This window comes from Melanaphis sacchari, unplaced genomic scaffold (genome assembly GCF_002803265.2).
Source record: "Melanaphis sacchari strain LSU unplaced genomic scaffold, SCAv2.0 Contig225_pilon_pilon, whole genome shotgun sequence".
NCBI classification, from domain to species: domain Eukaryota; kingdom Metazoa; phylum Arthropoda; class Insecta; order Hemiptera; family Aphididae; genus Melanaphis; species Melanaphis sacchari.
In genome coordinates, this window is record NW_020271102.1 from 33,098 (window position 1) to 59,741 (window position 26,644).

The following is a 26,644-nucleotide window of genomic DNA, read 5'->3' on the forward strand; positions in this document are numbered from 1 at the left end:
AAGTCTCCATTAATCAGCATAATAATAACGTGAATTATTCACATACAATTATAAAAATATATTTTTTACTAATGTTATACCTCTTTATTACAATAGAATACAATCAATTTATACTATTTATCATATCATAACAAAATGTTATGTTTGACAACCATATATATCATATAATTTTTATAATAATTAAAAAGCAGTGGTGGTTTCAGGAGCCACGGTCACCCTCCTTCCCGCAACCTCTCATAAGACCAAATAAATTTAAAATATTTATACTTTTTCTATTTCAAGTAACAAAGTAAAAGCACAAATTCGTAAACAATATTAGTTTTCAAATTAAATTGCTTTTTAAATAATTTTACATCTTTTATATGTATTCATACATTACATATTATTAGTTATCTTTTTTCGGGCCCTTTAAAACGTTCGGGCCCCGGAGGAATCCTACCTTTCCTCCCTCTCCCTCCCCCCCAACGAAAGGCCTGAATATATATATACATAATTGTGTTAACGTTAAGAAATGTCATTAAATAATATTTCAGATGAATAACTCAGATTGAAATCGATTTTAGGGAGATAAAGGGACTAGGGAGTATTAAAATACATATTTTGAGAAAATATCAACATTTTTATCTTTTTGGTACGTACATGCACAGTAAAATTTAGGAACTTTATTATCAACCACATAGTTTGAGGAAGCTAAAATATGGGTACGAATAATTAAGCTAATTATGTGTTTTCAACACTTTCTTTTTTTCTTAATTTACTTAAGTTTTAATTTTAAGTTAAGATAAAAAATAGAGTAATTTTCATGTGAATAATGATTAAAACACACACACATACATATATATAGCAAAATTGTTTAGTTTTTCTAATTTAATAAGCAATATACGTAGTGTTGACAATAGTGTTTATTTACGTCTTCTCCGCTTACAATATCGAGAACAAATCCAATATAAAATAAATATCATTAAAATACTGCTAAAATAGCGGTTATTTGTAAATTTCAAATGTCTCTAACTTTGCAATTTTATATAATTAGAAAAATAATGATGTATCCAAATCAGTAAAAAAAAAATTGATATTAGCATTTAAAAACTGTAAGTCGTACTAAAATATATAAAAATTTAAATGTTTCAAAATTTGGATTTCGGTACTACGTGTCTTTTAGCTCACGATAACCCGGGTTTAGTCCAAGATTTTTTAAATGGTCTTACAATTTAACGACGTAAATTATCCGCTAAATAATTTAATGTATATAAGAGGATGGGATCATAATTTAAAAAAACAGAAGTTTCTACATAGATCACTCATTAAGCGGTTAAGATCTTAAGAATTTAAAAATATCGTCTTTAAACGTGTTTAAAAGGAGAGGAAGTGGGTGAGCATGCTTGTTTAATCACCGTGTATTCCATAAGCGCAAAAAAACGATATAATTAAAATAGAGGTACCATCGCCTGACGACGTGCGATGTAACATATTGTAATGATATCTTTAATTTAATCCAACATTTCTCATTTCTCAACCTTTTTACAGTGGCAACCCCCTTTTGAATTTCAATTTTTTAACAACTCTTACATATATTTTTTTGTATATTCGCATAGATTATCATTAATTACTTTAATAGTACTGTACACAATATACAGTGTTTTACATTTATTGATTTTAGTTTTTCATTACTTTATTTTATTATTTGAGCTTTTAAATTTTTATATTGATTTGAATTTTAAATCATACGTTAGCGACCCCGATTAATAAGTTGGCGACCCCCAGATCGAGAAACACTACCTTAATCTATTCAACATGTTTTCTTCACTCGTACGACATCTATTGCGATCGTACGACCGTATCCTTCCGACTTCGGCCGTGGCTGCAGTAACAAAAATACGCGCCACGCCGTTACGACAATAACAGTGTAACAACTGCAAAGATACATTTCTAGACGTTATATAAGCGACAGAACTAGGCCGTCCTCTGCGCGACGACAATACTTGACATTGGCCGATTATAACGTATTGAGGATAAAACGATAAACGTATATACGTGCACGCACGCCGCCACGTTTTGCTGTTGTAAATATAATGTTTAATATTCGGTCGAGCATTGGACGCGGCGAAACGGGCGCGCGCGTTCTCGTAAACCGTACACACGAAAATGCGAAATCGAATCGACAGCCCCAGTCGGCGGTGGTCCCGCGCAAAGACACGCTACAAGTAGACCGGGGCAATACCTGAATAACAACAATAGTAATAATAATAATAAGAATAATAATATTAATATTAATAATAATAATAATGATGATGATGATAATAATAATAATAATAATAATAATAATGATGATGATAATAATCATATCATGTTATCGTTTGGTTTCGAAGAATGCACAGCCTCAGTGTGGTAGTAAAATCGTAGTAACAGTAACAGTGTATAATACAGTAATAGCAGTAATATAGTATATTGGTTAATACCAATACGGCGTATAGTATGGCTGCGAACGTGTGCACGTAGACGGCGGGTATAAACCTCGGTATAGGCGTAGGTATTAGCGAGCGCGTTCCAGAAATAACGGTACAAATCCGTTGTCGGCTGATCGTGATTTATTCATCGGCCGTGTCGCGTACACACGCTATAATATATATGGCGTATTATATTACACAGATTTTGACGCTCGCGAAGCGCGCACCGAACGCGCGGCATTATAATATGATAATAATAACGATATTATGATAATTATTATTATAATAATAATATATCGAGGCAGCACCGCCGCCGCCGTCTCTCTACCCTGCTGGCTGTTACTACGCGCAGCGGACATCATCTGCATACAAGCCGCCGGGCAATGCGAACTCGGCCAGAACAGAGCACTGAGCAACGGCAGCAGCAGCAGCAGCAGCAGTTTATTAGTCGCTGTATGTGCATAATATCATAATGTTTATCGTCGTTTTTTCTCGTCAATCGTGTACGTACGCCATCCGCCGATGCCTTATATTAATGTGACGTTAAATTATGGACGATTTGTGGCACGGTTGTAATAATAATATTATTATAGGTCAGTACGACACGACGCGCGCGCGGCCGGGCGACGGCGGCGGTCGGGGGTATTGGGTTACGATATGGATAGATAGATAAGCCGCCAAAATTATCCACCCCATGGTTAATTCATGTGGATTATTATTATTATTTTTTTTTTTTTTTTTTATTGTTATTACGGATCTCGCGTGTAATGCGACCGGAGCCTGATCAAAAATCAAAAACACGAGTCGGAGAAAATTTACGGCGGGGAGAGGAGAAAACTACGAGTGAGAGTGCGGGCGCGGCAGGTACCTATACTAAATACACGCGGAGAGAGAGAAAATAAAAAATTCAAAATCCCGAGCCGCTCGTTCCGAGAAAGGGTAGTCGCACCGTGACCGATTTAACGCTCGCTAATTTTGCATAATGCATCGTATTATGATTGCGCGAACGTTATTATATACGAATAACAGCCGTGTACCGCATTATTTTAAAATGTCGATTTAAATGTCGACCGTTACAGCGAGTTACAAAAGACGTTTTGGACAAATATTATGGCCCGAAGAAACGTAACTGGTGACGTACAATCTGGAGTGTTGTCTGTCCTAATTCCTAATGTTATAGAAATTATGGTCGAATAATTTATTTCGGTTTCAAGGATTTGCTACCAAAATTATTGCAAATGATATCAATACTTTACGAAGCGTTCGTAAAAGACAGTTGAAATCTGCTGTTATAATATTATTACGAAAATTAAAAATAGTTTATACACCTCTATGGAAAAATATATACAGAAGCTGGTTGGCAATTGGACCATATTTTGTATGTATACAGTATATAGGCACGCTTTATTTGTACAAAATATTTTTGTTTAGTCACGAAACTATTATCACAAAATATTTATGAAAAAATTAAGGCCATACAATCATAACAGAAACGATCTCTTTTATCGTTTTCTTAATAATAGTGATCGTGAATTATTTTATTCTTTTACCCCCGCACCTTTCAATTATTTCATATTATATAATAGCCAGCTGATAAACAAATATATTTGGTAATTTTTTTCTATTTTTTATTCTGATAAATTACCGTAGTGAATTTTCACAATAACTACATGTGTTATATTTGTAAACACTCAAAAGGCATGTCAAGATTTAAAAAAAAAATGTATTACCATACGTCGATTTTAAATTTACCGTTTACGATTTCTTCGTAACAGTAAATGATCTTATCAATGAATTTCAGTTAAAATACTGCAAGAAAATTCCATGTAACTTTCGTTCAACACGTCACTATACGGTCGGTAATACCTACTCATACGTTTAAAATTATGTAATTCAATCAAATACGTGGAAATAAAATTCATTAAAATGTATTTTGTATTCATTTTCAAGACCAGAAAACAGAAAAAAAATTTAATGTTCAAACTCGTGTTATTCTTCGTATTTTTGTATTCAAGATAGCTATAACCGTGTGCTAAATAAAACTTTTTTTAACGAAATTGAAATAATACATAATTTATTAGTTTCTATTATACCATTAAAAATTATTATTTATAAAATATATTATTAATAATTAAAATAGACTATCGTTGTGGCCTGTGCTGAAATGGTATCAATTTAAGCTCGTGATATTATAAAATATTATGTGATTCAGTATAGCGATGTTGTGATATTTACTATAAGGTAAAAATAATAAAATTCAATTAATGTTTCCGCAATGACTTTGTCAACATCGTTTTTTTTTTTTTTTTTTAACGAGGGCAGATTTTAAATACTTCTTCAGTATATCTTGTATCTTGCATATTATATCTAGATTTATTAACACCGTTTTCCACATAGGTGTTTTAAAGTTGGATAGCTATTATTATTTAAGTAGATAATATTGTAACCATATATTACGAAAACAACATAACTATTAACTACACAATAATAAAAAATCTTGACCATTGTATTATTGACAGTTTGCTGTAATATTTAATGATCTGTACTCGGTCTGTACGGTTGACGGGAAATTATATAAGGTAGGAGTATTCATTGACCGTTTAGATGCATTTGGTGATTTGGTCCTAGTGATCTACAGAAGTGATAATAAATCGTAAAAATATAATAATATAATCGTCGATGTCCGTCATTTTTCGCGTGAGAATGTTTACGAAAAAATGACCCAAAAAAAAAAGTAGTAAACACTCGCTGTTGTGGTGTTGTCACATTGCCTACGTATCATTGTAACTATACAATAAACACATTATACGATAATATTTTATAGGTATATTATTATTTTATACGTGTTGGCTTATTAGGGTGTGCATAATATTATATTATTAAATCGGTAAAAATACCGAAAAAAGAAAACATGTTGACGGATGACGACGGAATATTTTGCGCGTTGTGCGACGTAACGATGTAACAAGTAAGTCGTATTGCATAATTCACCTACATTTCTATGTCCTTGGAACTATAAAACCAAAACAAACCTAAAAAAAAATAAAAATTGAGAGAGAAATGAAAAACATTTTACGTGAACTCGCGCACATTTGATCTACGGTGGCTATAACGTCTGAAAGTAACGTACCTAACAATAGGTAAACACAAATAGACAATAAAAAAAACGGATGTAAGATAAATGGCATTAATATTACGTAGGTATGGGCTACGGGACATTGGAGACATTATAATATTACCATCACGTGTTTAGGCGTACCAATGCGAAAATAGCGGTAAATAGAAAACAACGATGGCCTCGTGAAACAATAACATGCGGACAATATTCGGCGGGCCATTTCGCTCAAACAGCATTTAAATAACAATAATCATAGCAAAACAAAAAAACCCACGTCGAATCAATAAAATTACTAAATGACGTTTACGTTATACGCGTCTTATGCGGTTAGGTTAACAAATATGCTATTTAAAGATCACAGTATTACTATATTAACCGTGAAATATTTCATTTTATTAACAATTTGCTCATAATAAAATATTATTCATCATCGGAGATGTAATTGGAGTGGTCGGGGGTGATGCTTGGAAACCGGATAGTTTTTAAGCGTTCATTTCATGTTGTAAAGTGATTCATCGATCGTGCTCATCGCAATTTTATATATTTAAACGATAAAATGATAAAATATACGTCTCCATATACCTTATAACAGCTTACAGTTTATAATATTTATGATCAAAATCTTCATTGTTATTTTTCTTTTTGTATTCTTTTATCTTATCTAATTAATGTGCATATTGTTGTATAGATTGTAGATTGTCTTTTTTACTTAATAAAAAAAAAATATATATATATATTTATGATATCGATGGAAACATCATTGCGTTATTAGGTATACCAATGCGGTTGTATTATTATTATTATAATCGACGTTAATTAATAATTGTTTCTACGATCATAGTGTATTACAATATTGTCCGTAAACGCTGGCGGTTGCAAAATGTATGGAAAACGAAAAGAAAAATATATAACCGTCTGAAAACAAAACACACAATAATAATAATATAATATAATCGTGAATTACAATATATTATACGACTCCTACCCAACCTAACATAACCGTGCGAAATGTCGCAGTCAACTATCTGGATCACGCGCATTATTGCGACTATTACGACTTTTCAGTGTCCTGTACAAAATCATATAACCTAGATCCGGAGGATTGGATAGTAAAAATATGGATGTGTTGATGTGTTCACCGGCGCGGCGTCCGTTATAACTTATATTGTTTTTTGGACTATGAAACACACGTTTCCGCAGAGAGTTTAGACGGTCCAGTTGTAGTATATATTACAAAAATATCGATTTCTGTATGTACTGTGTACTCATAATATGTATAACGAAATCGGCCAATATAGTAGGTATAAAGCATTCGTAAGCAACAATTATCCGTGACTTAAATAATTATAATACTTAGTTAACATCACACAAATAAATGTAATAAACATATAATAAGAAAACACGTTTAGAAATCTATTGTATTAAATTTATAACGTGTCATTTGTTCAACCAGCCTTTCGCCACCACTACATGTATACATGTGAAACTAGACGGGGGCTTGGAGAGCTAATTCCCCAAATAAACATATTGGATAATAATTCATCAAATGCTCCTCCAATTGACTAAAAAAGAGTATTAGCTGCAATAGAGCAATACGAATTTCTAAAATTTAACCATTGATATTATTCTCCATAAATATGTGTCAATTTTATTATGTACCTAGAAAAAATTATTACAAGATAATCTTAAAATTTAAAAAAAATTAAAACTTAAGTCAATTTTTAAAACTTCATACTTAATACAACTCATTTCATTAAATTTTAATACATCTTACGAATACCTTGTTCTTAATAATAATAATAATAAAAATAGTAATTAGTATATTTATTTAACAACATTTTTATAATCAATATGTTCATAGGTTAATTGATGACAACATTATTGTTTGCTTATATTTGCATATTATTTTATGCAAGTGCAAATTGTAGGTTTCTATACATACCTAATATAAATGTTGTTCCTTATAATAATGATTGTTAAGAAATGCACTGGAGGCCTACCTAAGGCTATCTACTGTAAGATTTCGACTATTTTTGACACTGCAGTGTCGTTTTTTATGTATTGAACTATGCGATGGTGATATTTTATGTGTCGCGTTCGGTATACCGTATACGAGAAAGCTGAAGAGCTGTTCAGGTAGAATATTGTACAATACAATTATCACGGGTCCAGTATCGCCAGCAGGAACAATACTATTGTCGTTGTCCGTTGGTATAACCGTTTTTGTTGCAGTGTGGAAATATTATTATTATTTTTATATTATAATTTAATTTTAAATTTATGTAGTCGTTGACCTGGTTCTATTCGGATTCGCATCGTAAGTTACATGTAAGAGTGTCAATAATAATATATGCATAACATGTGTCAATGTAACTACTTATGGGTTTTATCCGTCCTATATCATAATATAAATATCATGATTACGGAATTTTCGTACGCTGTGTTTTCACCATTTTCGGGATATAATCGTCGATAGTTAATAGTCAATAATCAATAATCAATATAAAATGCTCAGCATCTTATTGATATAACAGAATTTAATTGTTTAGTAGTAATATTCGACGGGATACTGACTTTTCGTGATTTGGTAAGTGGGTTTTTGGGAAAAAAATTAAATTTTAGTAAATTAGGTTATTTTATAAAATACCTATAAAGTATGAATACTATTATGGAATTATACATAATTTAAATCAATTTATTAAACTTACAGTAATATTTTACTATATTTAAAAATGAATATTTAACAATTAAAACTGTTATTGGTTGCATCTCCTCTCCTCTTCAACGAGTGCCTATCAATATAATATTATAATATATTACACACGAGTATACAAAAAAATATTGAATTTATAAAAATATAAGATATATCTTATACGCAAATGTGAGTTTGGGTATTAAATGAACATATTAATAATAATTATGCTTGAACATAAGTATTGTATAATACTATATTATAATAATTAATATAAATCAATTACATATTTGCATACAACAGTGCAATAGTATATTAATATTATAGTTTCTAATGTAAAATTAACTATAAATTGTGATATATATTCTAATATAAAATTAAAATTAATGTTCAATAACTATTATAAAAATAATTTTAAAGGTAAATTCTTTGATAAAACTAACTTATTCTGCGTTACCGAGATGTATTAAAAAAAATATCAAGATGAAGTTTATAAAGTTTTCGTAGAATTTTTACCAACTTTGAAAGAAAATTTAATATAAGCACGTTGTTCCGTAATAATATAATCGTGAAATCGCAATTCATACAAAATGCCTAACTTTAAACGTGCACTAGAAATTATCTATTGTTTATTTTAGTACAACTACGAGTATATTAGTAATAACTAATAACATCAAAAGTTTTTCAGTAAGTATTGTTGTCACGACATTTATTGAACACACCTCAAATATGCATTGTATTGCTGAATTTAACTATGAATGTTGGGTTTTAAATTAATTTATGGCTTAAAAATTATAAGTTTATATTATTATACAGCATTTTAATTTTATTATCAAAGGGTAGTTGTTTTATAAAATCATTGTTAGTTTATAGTACTAAATACTTATATTGGATGTTTATATTATATATTATTCTCGTATATAGCCATACAGGTGTGCGCACAGAGCGTTCAGGGTGTGTCAAGGCATGTCCTATGAACTTCATGGCTGAAATGCGTAATGTCTCAATTAAATTGCCCATATATTAATATTAATTGCTATAATTATACCTTGGTTACCAAAATAAATTTTAGATTATATTTTTAAAGCAATTTTGAAAAATTAAAATAATTTACTGTGGTACACTTTATACTCTTGAAAGTCTGTATGTAGTTTAACGTGTAGACGTATAGTGACTATAGCATTATATACTAAAAATTTTTATGAGTTAATTGTAATTGTTTACTGAGAAACCAATTGTTTAATTTACAATTTGAAAAGTAAAACTTGTGATCATCTATTATCATCTATCGATAATATTATTCATTTCTTTTTCTTTTTTGATTGTATTTTAAATTTAATATTAACCCCACCATGACTACTCTCTCGGAAATGATGTGTGGTTGTATAAAACTTGTATGCACATTAAGATTTTAAAAAAATTCCAATAGTTTTAACATAGAAGACCAATAAATAATAATAATTTACAAGCACTACCTAGATTTGGAATCTTGTACACGTCTATAGTATTGAGTATTCTTTCTTGAACAACAGCATTTCTATACTATGTAATCAACTTAAGTATTTAAGTAGCGATTTAAAATATATAATTTAAATATAATCAATATATATTCCATATAAAATAGATAGTTTGAATAAAATAATCGATATCAGTGAACAGTATTACAATGAAAATAAAAAGTGATTGATATGAAATAATCATCGATTTATCAATAAAAATTATAAATTTATCAATAGTACTATAAATATGTATTTGAGTCTTCAACCAATATTTTGATAAGTTTTAGCTTAATTATACCAGTGTGAAACAACATTTAAAAATAGAAATATAATTTTGCAATTTTTTTTATTTCATATTTCAAAAACTTAGGTAGAGTTTTTTTTTGAAGTATACATAATCGTTCGTTTAATGGATTTATTAAATTTATAACAAATACTTTCTACACATTTTCAGTGTAACAACATAAATAGGTGCTGGAAATAAAAAAAAAGCTTTATTTACTGTGTATGAGTATATTTAAACAAAAAACATTTATGTTATAAAATAAGTTCATAGTTTAACTGTAGATAAAAATTAATTAATGTAATATAAATGTAAAAACATTCTATTTTCACTTGTTTTTATTTATTTTATTTATTTATTAATTAATTCACGGAATAAAATTCCTTATTTAGTACAGTTTATTTATTATAGTTGTGTTGTTTATAAATACTGAGTAGGTTTATTATTAAAAACCATATAGGTAATTATGGACTACATTTAAATTGTGTTGAGTAATAATTTTATTAATTTTTAAGCAACAGCTAATTAATTTTAGAATTTAAATTTTTTCATGGTTAATTTGTTTCACATAATTTGCTTTTCTGTCTTTTTGAGCAGTAAAAAGCTTCGATTTTAAACTTTGAGAATGGTTTCTGATAACAAATTAGATTTAATTAAAATTTAGGAGCAGGAGTTTAAAGTAATCAATTTCAAAAATAAGATTACCTAGTTTAAGGTATAAGATACCTATTTATATCATCAAATTATTCAAATTATTCTATGGTAAAGCAGTATTAATTACAATAAAATATGATATATAAATAATATATAGGTATTATTTGGATGACTAAATATTAATAATTTAATAAACACAATGTTTTCTACAAAAATTAATGCAGTATGCTGTATTACTAATAAGTAAAATAAATTACTATGACAATTATAATATCAATATATCATAAAAACTATACTTAATAAATTAGACTGAAAGTAACTTTGCCTTTTCTTCAAAAACCTTTTGTTTTTGTTTTTTTTTTTAATTGATCTTAAGCTTCAATGACAAGTGCATTAGTTTAATATATATTTAAAAGTTTAATAACAATTCGATTATAGTTTTAAAATGAGTTATTTAATTATAAGTTTTTTTATATATTGCTTCGTTTAGGTGCATTTGAGAAATGTAATATTTTTCGTATGCAAAAATTTATCATTGAATTTAAATTTATTATATACATGACATTGACTTAGATTAACTACGGTCACATACTTTCTCAATGTTTATATTTTAGTCTTAATAGTGGGAGAGAATTAGTTATTTATACAATAACATATTTTTCCTTTTTCAGTTTTATTTGTCATCGTTTTTTTTTTTTTTTTTAATGAGTGCTTTTAGTGTTTAAAATAACCCAGTCGATTGTTAGTTATATTTAGTTGAAACAAAAAAGAAGTGATTTCATAGTTCTAATGATTAAAGAAAAGTAAACTATACTATATTATAATTTTAAAAATAATTAAGATTAAAGACAGAATTTACCAATAATAATATAAATATAATAAAACATTTATTATTATACATTTGATGAAATAATATTATGAATTTCTAATAATTCAATAATAAAAGCAATTTATTAATCAAATAAAATACATTAAATCGATACATGAATATGCATTATATAAATGTAATATTAAGACGTGATTACAAAATCAATCTCTTTAAACAATATTGTACACAGTGTTTTTTTATGATGAAAAGTATAAATTATATTGAATAGATTAAAGATCAAGTAGTGGTTACCAAACATAACTTCTTCGCAGCACATTTTTATAAAATACCCTGCTTGGTAACGGTTCATTTTCTAAAAACATTTTGTACTTCTCCTAACGATTACTTTTAAGTCCAGAAAAAAAATGCCATAAGACAAACAAATATTTAAATATTTAAAACAAAACATTGAAATATATAATTATTAGTTTTTTTATAAAATTAGTTCTTTTCTAAATAAGTTTCATCACTAGTGATTTTTAGATTTGTATTGACAATTTATTTCTCAATGTTTTTTTTTTTTTATTATTATTTCTATTGTTTTAAATAAATAATTAAAATTTTCACAACACAACCTTAACATTATCATACCACTTTTTCTGAGAAACACAGCATTAAAAAGCATATTATTATTAGACTATACTAAAATTTTGTTATTGATGACATACTAATTAGTAATTATTATAATTATTCATTACGACATAATGATAATGTTTATTATAGTTGATAATAATTAAAACTGTCTAATATTATTCATGTGTTTGGTTGTAACACAAAACTCTGAGGTAAAAGCCAAAAATACATGTAAATAGATTATAAATAATTATTTAATAATACATATTATTTAAAAAAATATGTAAAACTATATGAATCGATTACACAGCTATTTAATATTCAATTTTCATATATTTTCCTGTAATGATTAAATGAAAATATAATCATAATATGTTACTACGTATTTGTTTGTTTTGTTTTTGTTTTTATACAATTTTGACCTTGAATTATTGATTTTTAATATTCAATTTTGATTCGTATAAAAAAAATATAATTTATATTTTTGCAAAATGCTGTACTAAATAACTTCGTACATATATATAGATCGTTCTGCTGTAGTAGGAACACTAAGAACGCGGTAGAACCTTGGCGGCATAATAGAATCCAATATAAATCGTAAAGAAAATAAAGGAATAAATACTTTTAAAATTATTCAGAATAGTGTATCAATATATACACATAGGAATAGTATTTAAAAGTATTCAGTGATCTATCCATGTATAAGTAATTTTACTCTGTAGATAATTTCACAGTGTCTACTACACCAATGTCTTAAACTATGTCATTGAATACATTAAAAAAAAAAAAAAATTAAATAAAAATAAACAAAAATAACAAACTTAAAATATCACCAAAAATGAATTAGGTTACTTAGATTATTTTTTAATAAGGTACAAATGTACCTATTCTATTTTACATAGAAATTTAATGTATTCAGAGATGAAGAATACCTAAAAAATAAATGTATTAATAATTATATATATCTCCTTTTGTTTATTGTTACAAAATTACCAGTATCCTTTAATATTTAATTATTTATATTTTCATTAATGCATCACCGCATTAAACTCGTCATACATCGTAGTTTTAAAATATACTAAGATCAAAAAATTGTATAGTTTAAATGTCAACACAATAAAATGGTATTATTAAAAGAAATAAAAAAAAATATTTCAAGATCCATTTAATTATTTGAATGACATGGAAATCGTTCAAGTTCCTTAAAAAAAAAAAAAAGAATTTCATCAAGTGTTATTTGATAATTTAGAAGGTTGTTCACAAAATATAAACATGAACTTGACGAAATAAAGAACGGCTAAAATATATTTTTTTTAACATGCGGAAAGACAATCTCTTCCTCCCTCTCCCCCACAAAAAAATGAAAAATCCTGACTACTATTGTTACACATACACTATAAGTACTAATATGTATAATATTATACACTGATGAAAAATGTTATTTTATTTATTCAATTTTCTTTGTTTTTGGCGTGATGTGCGAATCAAAAAAATTTGGGAACTGTTGGATTAGATAATAATTAATATAATATTTTGGCTGAATTATATCTTATAATTTTTTTGATTAAATATTTTTTTATTATTATTATTATTGATAAAGCTCCTTTGAACAAGAGAAAAACAATGTTTACATTTAAAGAATTTAATAAATATAATAGCATGGTATATTGAAAAGCCAAAATAAAATATTTTTGAATTAAAGTAAGTATTTAAATTTTAAATTTAATAGAATATACTACTGATATATTAGCAGTATATATGTATAACTATTAACTAATAACTATATCAATTACATTTTTAAATTATTGTATATAAATTAATAAATTATTAACTTTTATTTATTTACATAAAAATGCGTGAAATTCTAATTGGACGCATTGACTTTAATTTTGACAATGGTAATTTATAAAAAAAAATTATTATTTTTATTATTTTTTTGGACATCATCCATTTATTATTTTCCTCCTTTAATGTATTGCGTATTTAAGTTTTATTAGCTCTTCAGTTTCATAAACATAATATTATCTTTTTTTTTTTTTGATTAATATACAAGAACATTTTAAATAGCTAATATGAACAACAATTTATAGTTAGTAGACATAAATCATAATAGTCTTAGTAAAAATAATAATTATTGCTGACTTTTATTGTACCATACAATTAAAATAATTCTGTTATACATTTTTAGATAGATAGTCAATATGACGTGGTCGATAGCAGTTGCAAGTACAAAATACAAATATTTCAATATACCACTGTCGCTCGTTCCTATCAACCGTCACTTTTCGGGACATAAACAGTGTGACTCGTTCAATTCAAAGGCCATGACTAGTTTATGTGACGTCATGGTTACGACTAACCGAATCCGTGACAACAACCATCGACCATGAGTGATCTCAATATAATTAATACCTATTAATATTCCAATCTAATAAATTTGACATATATTTAACATTCAATTTTGCATTTGGTGTCTATGTTTTATCCTCATTTCTTATACAACACCGATTTTAGCAACAAAAATAAACAAAGATCGAAGTCATTGTAATTCACATAAACTATAAGCTATGGTCAAACCTTAAAAATAATTATAAATGATAGGTAATTCAGAAATTCATAATTAATATACTATTAGAATTGAATTATTTTACTAAAAATATTTGTAGTAAGTTATTAATAATTAGTTTTAATAGCTAGGTAAGGCCAGTCAGGGTTATTGTAATTTATTAAATCTTTACGACAACTTGTTTCCTTTAAAAAATAATTTTAATTTTTTAATTTTAAATTTTCCAAAGTAATTTTAAAAAAACTGATCACTGATCGTGTAAACTGTAAATTACTTAATATTTGGGAATTTTCTATAGTAATGTATTACTATTGAATCAATTACGCAACTAGTAACTTATAAACTTTACGTCAATATACATGACGTACAGATATTTTATAATGTAAATGCGTAATATCTATTATATATACGTATAGTAACATATAGTAGAATCAAAGACTCATAAAACATAACGATTTATGAATATTTTCCAAGTATATGTGTAAATGTATAATACTAATCTAGTAGGCCGGCTTAACATATCAATAACATAAAGGACTATTATTAATAATAATAAATGTCGATAAACTTTAAAAACAAATTAATGTTTCAAAAGTATCTTTTTAATGATCGAGTATTTATCCAAGATATTTTTTTTTATGAAATACTCAACACATGGATTAAAAATGTATCGCAATACAAAATACTTGGTACTTTCTATGACTGTATCAATTAAAAAATACAAATTGTATCCAAAATTTGTGTTTAAGATACTTTTTATCTTGGTTTTTTTGTTCAGACTTATGGGCTATCAAAATATTTTCCTCTTTCTATTCTAAATTTAAATGACGCCACTACTTGAAAGCCCTTCTAACAAAACATATACTGTAAGTTTGTAACAGAATATTATACCTATTGGTTCGTTTAATTTCGCATGGTCGTGTTTATTTGCCACGCCAATGTTCAATGAATCTGATGTGAATAAATGCAACTATTATTTGTTTGTTAATTATGAAATGTTTATTTTATATTGCTCTTTAGTAAGATCATCATAAACATAAATGTTAATTTATGTGCGCTGTTTGCGAGTTTAAGTGCATTCATAGGATTCTATTTCATTGTTAAAATATACAAGCATTATCTATGAATGAAATATTTTTGTTTAAGTAACACATTTTTTTCATAAGAATTTGTATTTATTATTTTTGATAATAAAATAAAAATAACGTAACGTTTTTGCTTTCCCTCTGATATGTTATTATGTTATTTTATGATGTGTAATTATACATAATATTACGAAAAATTATAGACATTAACCTGACTTTCATTATTTTTTACTGTCTGCGATTCTATTAGCACCTAAATATTTCTGCTTACTTAATTATTATTCAACTAGTATTTATTTACCTATATGTACAGTATACAGACTTGACATTACTGTACTAATGTTTATGCAGACGTCTAACCTTATTTTAATCAAAAGCCCTATATTATGTTGTTTTGCAATTATTTTTTCTATTTGTTTCCTCTTTTTTCTCCTTTTTATTATAGGCAAGTACTGAAATTTTAAAAAACACTCTAGTTTATTATTAATATTTTTATTACAGTTGAACCACGATCTTTAAGTATGGTACATACTTTGTTTATTTTTTTTTATATAGTTATTAGTTATGCTTATAGATTTGTCGTTAAAATTAATATAATTAATTTAATTTTTATGTTCAAAACCGCCAAGACAGTTTTGATATACACACTTTTCGAAGGTATACATATATAAATTTTAGTCACCAATAGGATTTAATAAAAACCTTAAAAAATAAAAATAAAAGAATAAATACATTGTAAAATTATTCAAAACGTGATATTAATACTTACAAGGATAGAGTTTATAGCTAACTTGGAAAACTAATCAAGTTTATATAGGCAATTTTAATTAGTTGATAATTTTTCTGCATCTACAAAATGAATATCTGGATCGTTTTGCTCAAAATTATAAGGTAACAAACCGAGGACAACGCACTAAAACGGTTGAATTAGTTGACCCTAACACACGTTATGTGTGTTTTATTTTGTGCCCTCGGGGATATACATATTTTATATATATTTTTAATGCGTAAATTATCAAAAAAAAATGTACTAAGATGATTCATTTATTGTATTGTACATACTTTACATTTAAAGTTATTGTTCTGTATAATACTATAACAAATATAAAGTATACAACATCGGTTAACTTTTGTACGTTAATTATACAAGATTGCAATATATTTTACGGCACAATAAACACGCTTGTTAAAATTTTAACTCAATAATGATGAAAATACGTTTGTCCAAACAAACGTGATCAATTGTATTTAATACAGGTGTATACTGGCTCTTCTAGTCTATATATATATTTATCGTGTGTATAAAAACCGTTACAGCAGTGAACGCGCGATGAAGTTGAAACTTTGTTATTATCTACATTCATCCACAACCATGTTGGGTATCACCGACAAGGAGATATTTCCTAAGCTGTCCATGTAAAATAGGGTAAATTTTGACGTCTTATGTGGCACACAACACCGACCTTTGACGGAGATTTGTAATTCTTGCTCGCTAGTAGGACGCGAGGAATGCGCTGGAATCGATGAACTGCATTCTCCTGTGGACATATTATCTCCCAAACAGTAGTAAAACTTGAATTTTTTAGGCGCGAGGATCCAATTCCAACCAATGTTATTAAAATCAATCATCACCGGGTACCTAGAGCACCGGGTTTGTGATGTGCAGGTCGTATCGTTGCACGTTGATGACTCGTACCTTGCTTCCCGTCTGTTACGATATCCGTAGTGGGTGTGCACCTCCAAATATGGGGTCTACAAAACGCATGATCACGGTGAATAGATCAAATTAAATAATATTATACTATTATTACTCGTATTATAAAAATGAACGTGGTGTTGCGTACTGGACGATGTAAATATATAGTTTTACAAGTGAGGGATTATCGATGTAAAATAAAGCAAAGATATCAATAATTATTGCAATGATGATCTCAACAGTGGTAAAGACGATAGTGAAGAATGAAGATAGTATTTTACTGTATATTATCAATAATAATATAGTTTCTTTGATTTTTTCATTAAAACTTTGATACTTAAAAAACTTAACCTCCGATGTTACTAAGTTACTCAATGAACACAATATTTCATACTATATAACAATTAACAGGAGTGGTCAACATAAATAGGTTTGCGGGCCCGCCAATAAATACAATGATAGATGTTTGTAGATACATTTTATCTAAATAAAAACCTAAAAAATTAAGATTCATAATAATAATAATAATAATAATAAATAAATTTTGATTTCATAAAATGACGAGAACCGCATCTGACAATGACAAGAACCATATGTGGCTCGTGAGCTGCAAGTTGGCCATCCCAGCTATATATTTTATGAATCTTCTAAAGAACGGTGTAAAATAAAGTTTTGTATAGGTAAAGTTGTGATAGTACCTACAAAGTTAAAATTCAAACACGTTAAATGGCCCCTGAAATAAAAACCGTGTATTTAATATTTATGGAATCTGTTTTACTATGAATTGTTTGATCTCAGACAAAATTATAGTTACTAAAAGATGATACGTTTTGTAACTTGAAAATTTCTGTATAATATAATATATACATATTAAATATACGTAATTATTTAGAAACTGCATGAGGCGCACATAAGACGATGAGGACATGTAAATACGTAATGTTAAGTTATATTTTTTCGCAATTCATATATTTCGTATGTATATTAAAGTCAACATTATACTATCGATGGTAATATACGTTCTAAGGTAGTAAGGTATATTATTATGTTATGCGAAGTTGAATGCAAAGTGTATCAAATTATGCTCGTTTAACAGTTTTATAATGCGCTATATAATCAATAAAATGCGGTAATATTACGATAACGTCCAATGTTCATATCGTATTATGATTTAAATGTTGAAAAAAGTCTACAGTGTTCTTTCAACCGACACATTCTCTCTCTCTCTCTTTATTCCTCTAACTTATAATAATATAGCATAACACTACTCTTCCATTTTCTGAAATCTATTTAAACTACGCAGTCCTTATATAAATGTTATATCGAATTTCTAACTTCATTATGATGTCCGATAATTATTGATTTATTACAATATTTTTTTCATCAATCTATGTGCTCGATTTATACAATAATTATATATTATAATTGTATGGTTTATAGTGTAGAATACATTTATAACTTAAAACAATACTCTTTAATAACGATAAAAGTATAATATGTAGTCATGGAAGTAAGTTTATTAGTTTGTGTTTTAGTGGTAAGTTTCTTATAAATTACTTTATAATGTACCTCAGTCATATTGTCTTCTCTTTTCCTAGCATTCGTTATATATGGCATCTTGTCATATGTAGTATTCTTGTTAATATAGTACGCTTGTACCACTAATGTTAAGTTCTTAGCCCCATCCATAGTTTTAAACCAGTCGGACATGTTTCTCTGTAACTCAATAGGCACCCAGCCTGGTTTGGTGGTATTGAACACTTGCTGCAAATATATGAAAAAGGACAAGATAAAAAAGACAGTACCATAAATCATAATAAATATTAAATTATAATCTAAAAATATTATATCATATAACTAATTATTTACTAGTAGCCTGTAGCCTGTCTTCGCCCTAAAAAAAAATAAACACTTATAAAATAATGTGATAATTTGGTATATATTATATTGCTTTTATTGTGTCTTAGTTCAAAGATAAATCATCGTCGGTATGTCTCGTTATGAGTACTAATTTAGTTAAGATGAACAATTTACTTATGGTGGATTTGATATATTTTTGAACATGATTCAAACTACTCTCTTAACTTTTTCAATAGGAGGAAGAACAATTTCTAAATTTTTTATTAAAATTGATCGAATAATTTTTAAACAAAATTTAAATTGCAAATTTATACATTAATTTATGTATAAGTATATTATACAAAATTCTCTTTTATTTCTATAACCAATCGACAATGGCAACCCTTATTATATATATATTATTTATATACTATATCAACAAAACTTGTTCAATTCCAGTAAATCAAAATAAAATTAATACATTCAGCATCCTATAACAACCTATACAAAGGTTGAAAAAAAAAGTTATGGTGACTTCAGCGACGAGTCTCAAAAAATATGTGAGTAAAATGTGGTGCAAATTAGTTTAATAGTTTTCAAGTCTATAATAGCCCTATAGAAACATAATGATTTATTAATATATATATATACTCGTATATGCGTGTGTAATGTGTATGTATAATATTATGCTCAACAGTGGCGACTACAACAGAGAATCGTAACTCATAATTATATTAAGACAACTATATATATGTACCAAATATAACCGATTTTATCGATTATAATATGTGTGGGTATGTTGTAATAGTCTGTCTGAAAGATTCAATTGTAGTTTTATATGGACTTTAAGCTATAGTCAATTATTAGTTTATTATATTGGAGTTTCTTACCTCTACGCTTGAAACTAATGACTGTTGTAAGTTTCTTGGATTAATTTTGTACACATTGATGATAATCACCGAGTTGTCGATGACCACGTCCAACATTCTCTTGTATACCCAAAGGATTGCTTTGGTGATCCGATAATGGCGAGTTTGGTCGGAAAACGCAAAGTAAAGTGGATATTGTCCTTGTAAATTCTGCGTTGTAGGATCTATGGCGATATAATATAAGATCATTATTATTTCTATTTCTCTATCACGTAACCATCATACGTTAATTGAATTATTAAAAGTAGGTACCTACCTACTGTTGTTATTGTTAATATTATTATTATTACGATCAAAACTCCATTAGTATATGGCCACGCTATATTTCCAAGCATTTTTAAATTTGTATCATAAATTTACGGAGGAAGGTGTCCTATTGATTTCTTAACTGAGCTTGCACATTTTTTATTAATTTTGTAAATAGAAAGTTTCAAAAAATCGTGTTTTAATTTTTTGTGGAAAGAGATATTTATTGTATTTATAATAACAACTATAATTTAAACGTGATCGAACACCTTAAAAAAAAAAAAAAATTAATAATAATAATAATATTACAATGAAGAGAGATAAATCCCTAACCACCTACCTAATATTATCACTCCACTTGGTAGAATCGATAGGTAATTGAGATAAACCGTGACCTGCGATGGCATCAATAATTTGCGATTTCGATACAAAATTGGAGGAATACGCGTAATCGTGTAGTTTTCAACCTGGATATCACAACTTCTTTAAAAGTTACCAATTAATATTATTTAAGGGTATCAACTGACCAGCACAATATAATATACCTAATCAATGTAATGTACAAATACAAAAAATACTTTTGAGTATTGCAAAATAATTTAGTGTCTAATTTATAGGGGAAGGGAGTCGATGCATTAAATAAATTAAGAATAAATATTAAAGACTTAAGACTGTACAGATATACGCTTACTTACGTGGCTGAGCAAACGCTATGAGCTTTTGCGTCTGTGCATGATAATTATCGTCATAGTCGTTGTAATTGTTGACGTTAATAGTGTTGTTTCTGGTCGCGTTTAGGTGGTGCAACCTGTTCTGGAATTGCGGGGCAGTCACCGTGGAACTGCCACTGTTGTTATGGTATTTTTGAAGTTGAACTTGCAGTAGCCGTCGATCGCCAAACTCCGGTGGTTGCTGCATACCCAGTTTGTTCAGTATAGACAATTTTATTAGCTCAATAGCCAGCGACTTCATTCCACCATCGCCATCGCCGCTGTCAAAGTCTTGTTGACGGTCGGCGGCAACGGTAGTTGTCAGTAACGTTTGCCCGGGGACCAGAAACAAAATGATAGCAAAGACGACAACCACGACCGTATGCGGCATCTTCTATTGCATTAAAAGTCCCGTGATTATCGTTTCGTCCAAGGTTTTTGTCTGAAATTTAGTCACGTGTCCTGCACTTGTACAACAAAAATATATACGTAAAACTATACGCTACATACTTACGATAAACTAAACTCACCCACATGGCATGGATGTTCATAGCTGAAAGGAGAGAGGCTTGAGAGTTTTAAGTACCCAATAGTTTCAAATAAGTATTTTCAGTTTATCCTATTTATTTCACAAATTGTTTGAAAATTTTAGCGATTTAGATTTTTATTTATTTTGTGTAATTTTATGTCTTAGAAAAAATAATTATTCAACAAAAATTCGTTTTGAAATCAAAATATCAATCTTGAATAAATTATTTTTAAGCTGTTAATATTTTTCATTGATTTATAATGACATAAACCATCTGTTTTATTAATTCAATGAGATGTATATTAAAAAAAAAAAAAAACTATAAATTACTATATTATGTTTATGGGGTTGATAACTCCCTCTCTTCTAAGAGGTTGTGAAACAAATTACTGTAGCATACCTTAAATTATTCACACCTAATGTGCTTCTAGCTCAACGGTGTTGAATTAAACGATTATTCTAAAACAAGTTTCAGCATAATGCTTGAAAATATGTAATATATACTACACCACTTCCATCATAAAAAATTGCAAATCAGAATAAAAGTGCGCAAACTTGATATTATGATAGTTACATCGTATTCTAAACTATTAATTAATACAATCAATATTTTCCGTGTATGCAACTATTATTCAACCAATTTTAACTTAAAGTGTCCAATAATGGATTTGTCCAAATCAGTCTAGTATTAAATAGTCATTACAACGATGTTAACGCCGCCTTTTGGACAATTACCACTGCAAATATTTTTGAATGGCACAACGCTTAACACTTGAAATTATATAATGCGGTCTGCAATCACAGAAGTAAACTTATCAGCAAATATGAGATAATACTGAGATAAATGTAGTCTGTAACTATTTAGTTAATAGATAAATCAAAAGATGTCAGACAGCTCAAACGCCTAAAACCATACGATTCAGCTTGATGGAATATTGAATTAAGAGTAAAAGTTGTTTCAATGAAAATGTAACTTCACACACGTGTACGCATAACATGCACCTATATTTATTTTGGTTATTCGATTAAGACGGTTGTACATGCAATGTAAATCGTTTTGAGATAAAGACCAATAAATTGGTCGTTTTAATAAAAACTAGTCATAAAAAAAAAAAAACTATATTGATGGTGTTGAATGTCAAATTGTCATATCGATTTTTCATTGTGTGTTGACTGTTGAATACCATTAATCGTGAAACTAGGAGGCAGATGTATGATATTCGAATTTGTTATTTCATATGGTGATGACTCTCATTTAGGACAAACGTTTATAATAGTGTCTTATAAATTATTATTATGCTTGAAGAGTATGAATGTGAGGATTTAATTTATGAACCATCACAACGACACCAAATGAAGGTATAAATGTATAATATAATAATATGTCGTGTGGCCTGTATTTTTGTATCATTAAGATACAATTGCACATTTATAACGCTATACGCGCGAGTATAATATAACCTATTGTGATTTAATTTCAACGATAATTGTAGAAAACGTGTATTGGTATTATAAACTAGGTATGCATTCAAAGTCAAAATTAACATAATACCCAGCTATTATTATTACGTCGGAAAACAAGATCTGAGAATCAATCATTCATGACTCACAAGTATATATTAAATATATGTTATGAGTTTATGACATAACGTATTGTGATTATTGCATATAAATTATAGCTACAGGCAACGGTGCCCGATAACCAGCACAATATACTTTATTTGAGAGACAAAAAAAAAATTGATTGACACTCTCCCAACCTGCCACAAACACAATTCACAAACATACATTAAGTTTTTTTAAATTTTTTTACTCGTACTTCCTAGTGATTAGTATAAAAACTATAAGAAATCCAGTACTCTACACTCCAGTATATTGTAATATGCTAATCAAGATTTAAATATTATACTTATCTAGCGTTCAACCGCTGTGAAAACAACATCGACCAAGAGCTACTATAAAACATAATAACAATAATATAATTTAATAAAATATGTATTGATTTGTGTAGCCATTGATGGGATTATACATTACGAAATAGTCAATAGAACCTGCATCAATTGCGCTTACTGATATCAAAATACACATAAATTAAAAACAACATTTTCTCATATATTACAAAGTATATAGTAAGATAAATAGGTATTTAAATGCATTTGGTGACCTTATACGTAGGTGAAACTCAAAATACAGGTATGTTATCATTGGGTTTCTCCGGTCTTATCAAAAGTGATGTTGTACCTACATTATCTAAATTTAATTTTTAATTAACCTAAATTACATTTTTATACATAGTGTATATTTGATTTTTAATTTTACTATAATATAAAAAATGTTATAATCGTATCATCAATATTTATGAAATGTAAATTAGACAAATAATTTTATAATAATTTATTATTTAATCTACCTACATTTTTCTCAATGAACGATTGAGGTGTATCTATTTTTAATGTATCATAATCATATACTGGTACACAATTCAGTTTCAGCACACATCGCGTGTTCACACAAAATTGGTTTTCGAAAACATAAGTTTTCTTATTATTCATTATAACTTGAAAACAAATAACCTTAGATACTTGAAATTGTCATCAAACATGTATGTCAGCATTTAATAACTTGAGGCTGATATCTCAAATATTGAACATATTCATAAAGTATTGATTTATAATTTATGGTATGATACGTATCATGTCCTTATTATTGAAAATGAAAAATATCAATGATACATCACAAATACATGATTTTTTTGACCAACCATTAAAAATATATAAATGCATAATCTACGTCAATATTCATTATATGCTGTTTATCTCTATTGTTAACTTAAATACAATTTACCTACTAATGTTGGACGATAACATAATTATTTTAATTTTAAATAATTCAAAATACTTTATTATAATGTTATATAGGTAATAAAAAAGTTTGCTAATTACCAAATGCTGACTGTGTAAATAAATAAAACTAGGTATCATATTTTGGTGCCATAGTTTTGAGAATTAAAATACTTTTAACACAGCTAAATATAATATGAAAGTAAATTTAGTTATAAACCATTAACATAATTGAAAATTGTCTATTTTACATACCAAATTTTTCCTAAAAAGATGGTAATTATGAAAATTTCATTAAAAAGGGTTAGGAAAATTCCTCATTCACTTAAATTAAATTAATAAATTTTCAACAACTTTAGTTATTTTTCTGTAGGAAATTCTAAAAAATATGAATTATAGCCATTACATTTTCACCATTACATACATTTTTATTATTTTTCTACACGTAATAAAACTTTCTAGATTAAAAGTTTAGATTTAAACTAATTTTAAGTTAGTGTCATTCAACGGTACGTTTGTATTGTGTTATAAATTATATCAAATATAATAATAACAATAAAATATTATATTAGTTTTTATTAATTTATCGTTTAATTTATTTGATTTTTCTGGATAAACATAAGTTAAACTTATTGTATATCTGACAAAAAAAAAAAAAAATGACAATATTTATAAAAATAAATTATAAAATATCTTTATCGGAGTAAAGAGTGACCGATTGTATCGGCTATGAATCGTTTTTTATAGTATTCAATATTTTATTATTAAATTTAAAATATCTAACTTATCTTTGACTAGTTATTCAATGATGATGAGTTACACTCGAATCCTATATTATACATTGAAGCGACTTCCTTGGTTTTTGGTTTTTAAGGATTATTCTTTAGTTATATTCATAATTCTGAGTTCCTATTAATAAATTTATATAATTTTAGACCTACATACCTTACTACTTCATAAATTGTAAAGTTGTTAGCTGAATGAAGCAGTTAATGTGCGTTATGAAGATCTTTGAATTTGCACGACCGTTACGAATAAGTTAAACATATGAACTAAAACTAAAATTTTATTTTGTATTAAAACAATAGATTTGAATTTATTTGCGTAAAACATTGTTCTATTAATTTTGATATGTTAGAGTTTATTAATATGAGATAATTAAAAAAAAAAAAAAAAAACATAACTAATTGCATATTGATAAGCATTAACGACCATAATAAATTTAATACAGGAAAAATTGTTTAAATAAATTAGATGCTGTAATATATTTTTTAAATTTTAAATGTGCTATTTTAATCTATTGATATAGATATAGATTAACTGTATAAAATAAAGAATTAAAAAAAAATAAAATTTTTGAATAATAAAAATGATGTTTTCAAATGTGTAAATACTAAATAATATAGTATCAGTGTGGATTTCAGATGTATTTTGATTAGATTTTAATTTGTATTTAAAACTGTAAGATTATTGTTATTATTTTCCAACTAACTGAAATCAAATTCAATAAAAATAAATATTAAAAGTAATTTTTTAATTACATATAACGATACATTATTCACATATACTACATCAATCTATAAGTTTCATAACCAATTGAGTAAAATTTAATAACTGTTGAGTTTTTATCTATAAGGAACAGTATTAAGAGTTTAATAATTAAATAAATAATATAATTATAATTTTATAATTTTATTATTTAATAAAATAATTTAATATGTTATGTGTACACCTAATTATTCAAACATTGACATATTCTAATGTAAATTATGTATAAAAATTAGTTTCATATTTAAAAAAATTCTAATTATTATTACAATAGATAAGCCTAGATAAATAATTTAAAGTCGGCATTTATAAAATCTATCTATAAAGTACTTACCATTTAGTTATGCAAAAACAACATTAAATTATCGAATTATAAATGCTAATTTTATCTTCATTTTTTGTCTAATCAAGTTTAGAGTCGATTGAATGCCTCTACGTGACTTTAGCTCAGTTAAAACCAAAAGTAACTATAACAATTTTAGTATAAAAATAATTGATTAAATGTACAAAATATTGAATCAA

The 26,644-nt window shown here is 27.1% G+C and overlaps 1 protein-coding gene across 1 annotated transcript; it reads right to left on the bottom strand.

Moving 5' to 3' along the window:
• Positions 1-16,913: 16,913 nt before the first annotated feature.
• LOC112594263 (growth/differentiation factor 8-like) lies at positions 16,914-21,791 on the bottom strand. Its single transcript, XM_025338958.1, has 4 exons — positions 21,191-21,791; positions 20,211-20,413; positions 19,051-19,245; positions 16,914-17,537 (listed from the first exon to the last, which is right to left on the bottom strand). Exons 1-4 carry the CDS (start codon positions 21,594-21,596, stop codon positions 17,136-17,138), a joined length of 1,206 nt encoding a protein of 401 aa, XP_025194743.1. The 5' UTR covers positions 21,597-21,791; the 3' UTR covers positions 16,914-17,135.
• Positions 21,792-26,644: the final 4,853 nt, after the last annotated feature.

What these genes read in the sequence shown, in the direction of transcription:
- LOC112594263 (XM_025338958.1), bottom strand. Translation starts at nt 21,596, where the DNA reads ATGCCGCATACGGTCGTGGTTGTCGTCTTTGCTATCATTTTGTTTCTG. An exon ending in CATTAGTTTCAAGCGTAGAG is followed by an intron (nt 19,246 to 20,210) that starts GTAAGAAACTCC and finishes ATATATTTGCAG; the next exon opens with CAAGTGTTCAATACCACCAA. An exon ending in GAGAAGACAATATGACTGAG is followed by an intron (nt 17,538 to 19,050) that starts GTACATTATAAA and finishes TGCGTTTTGTAG; the next exon opens with ACCCCATATTTGGAGGTGCA.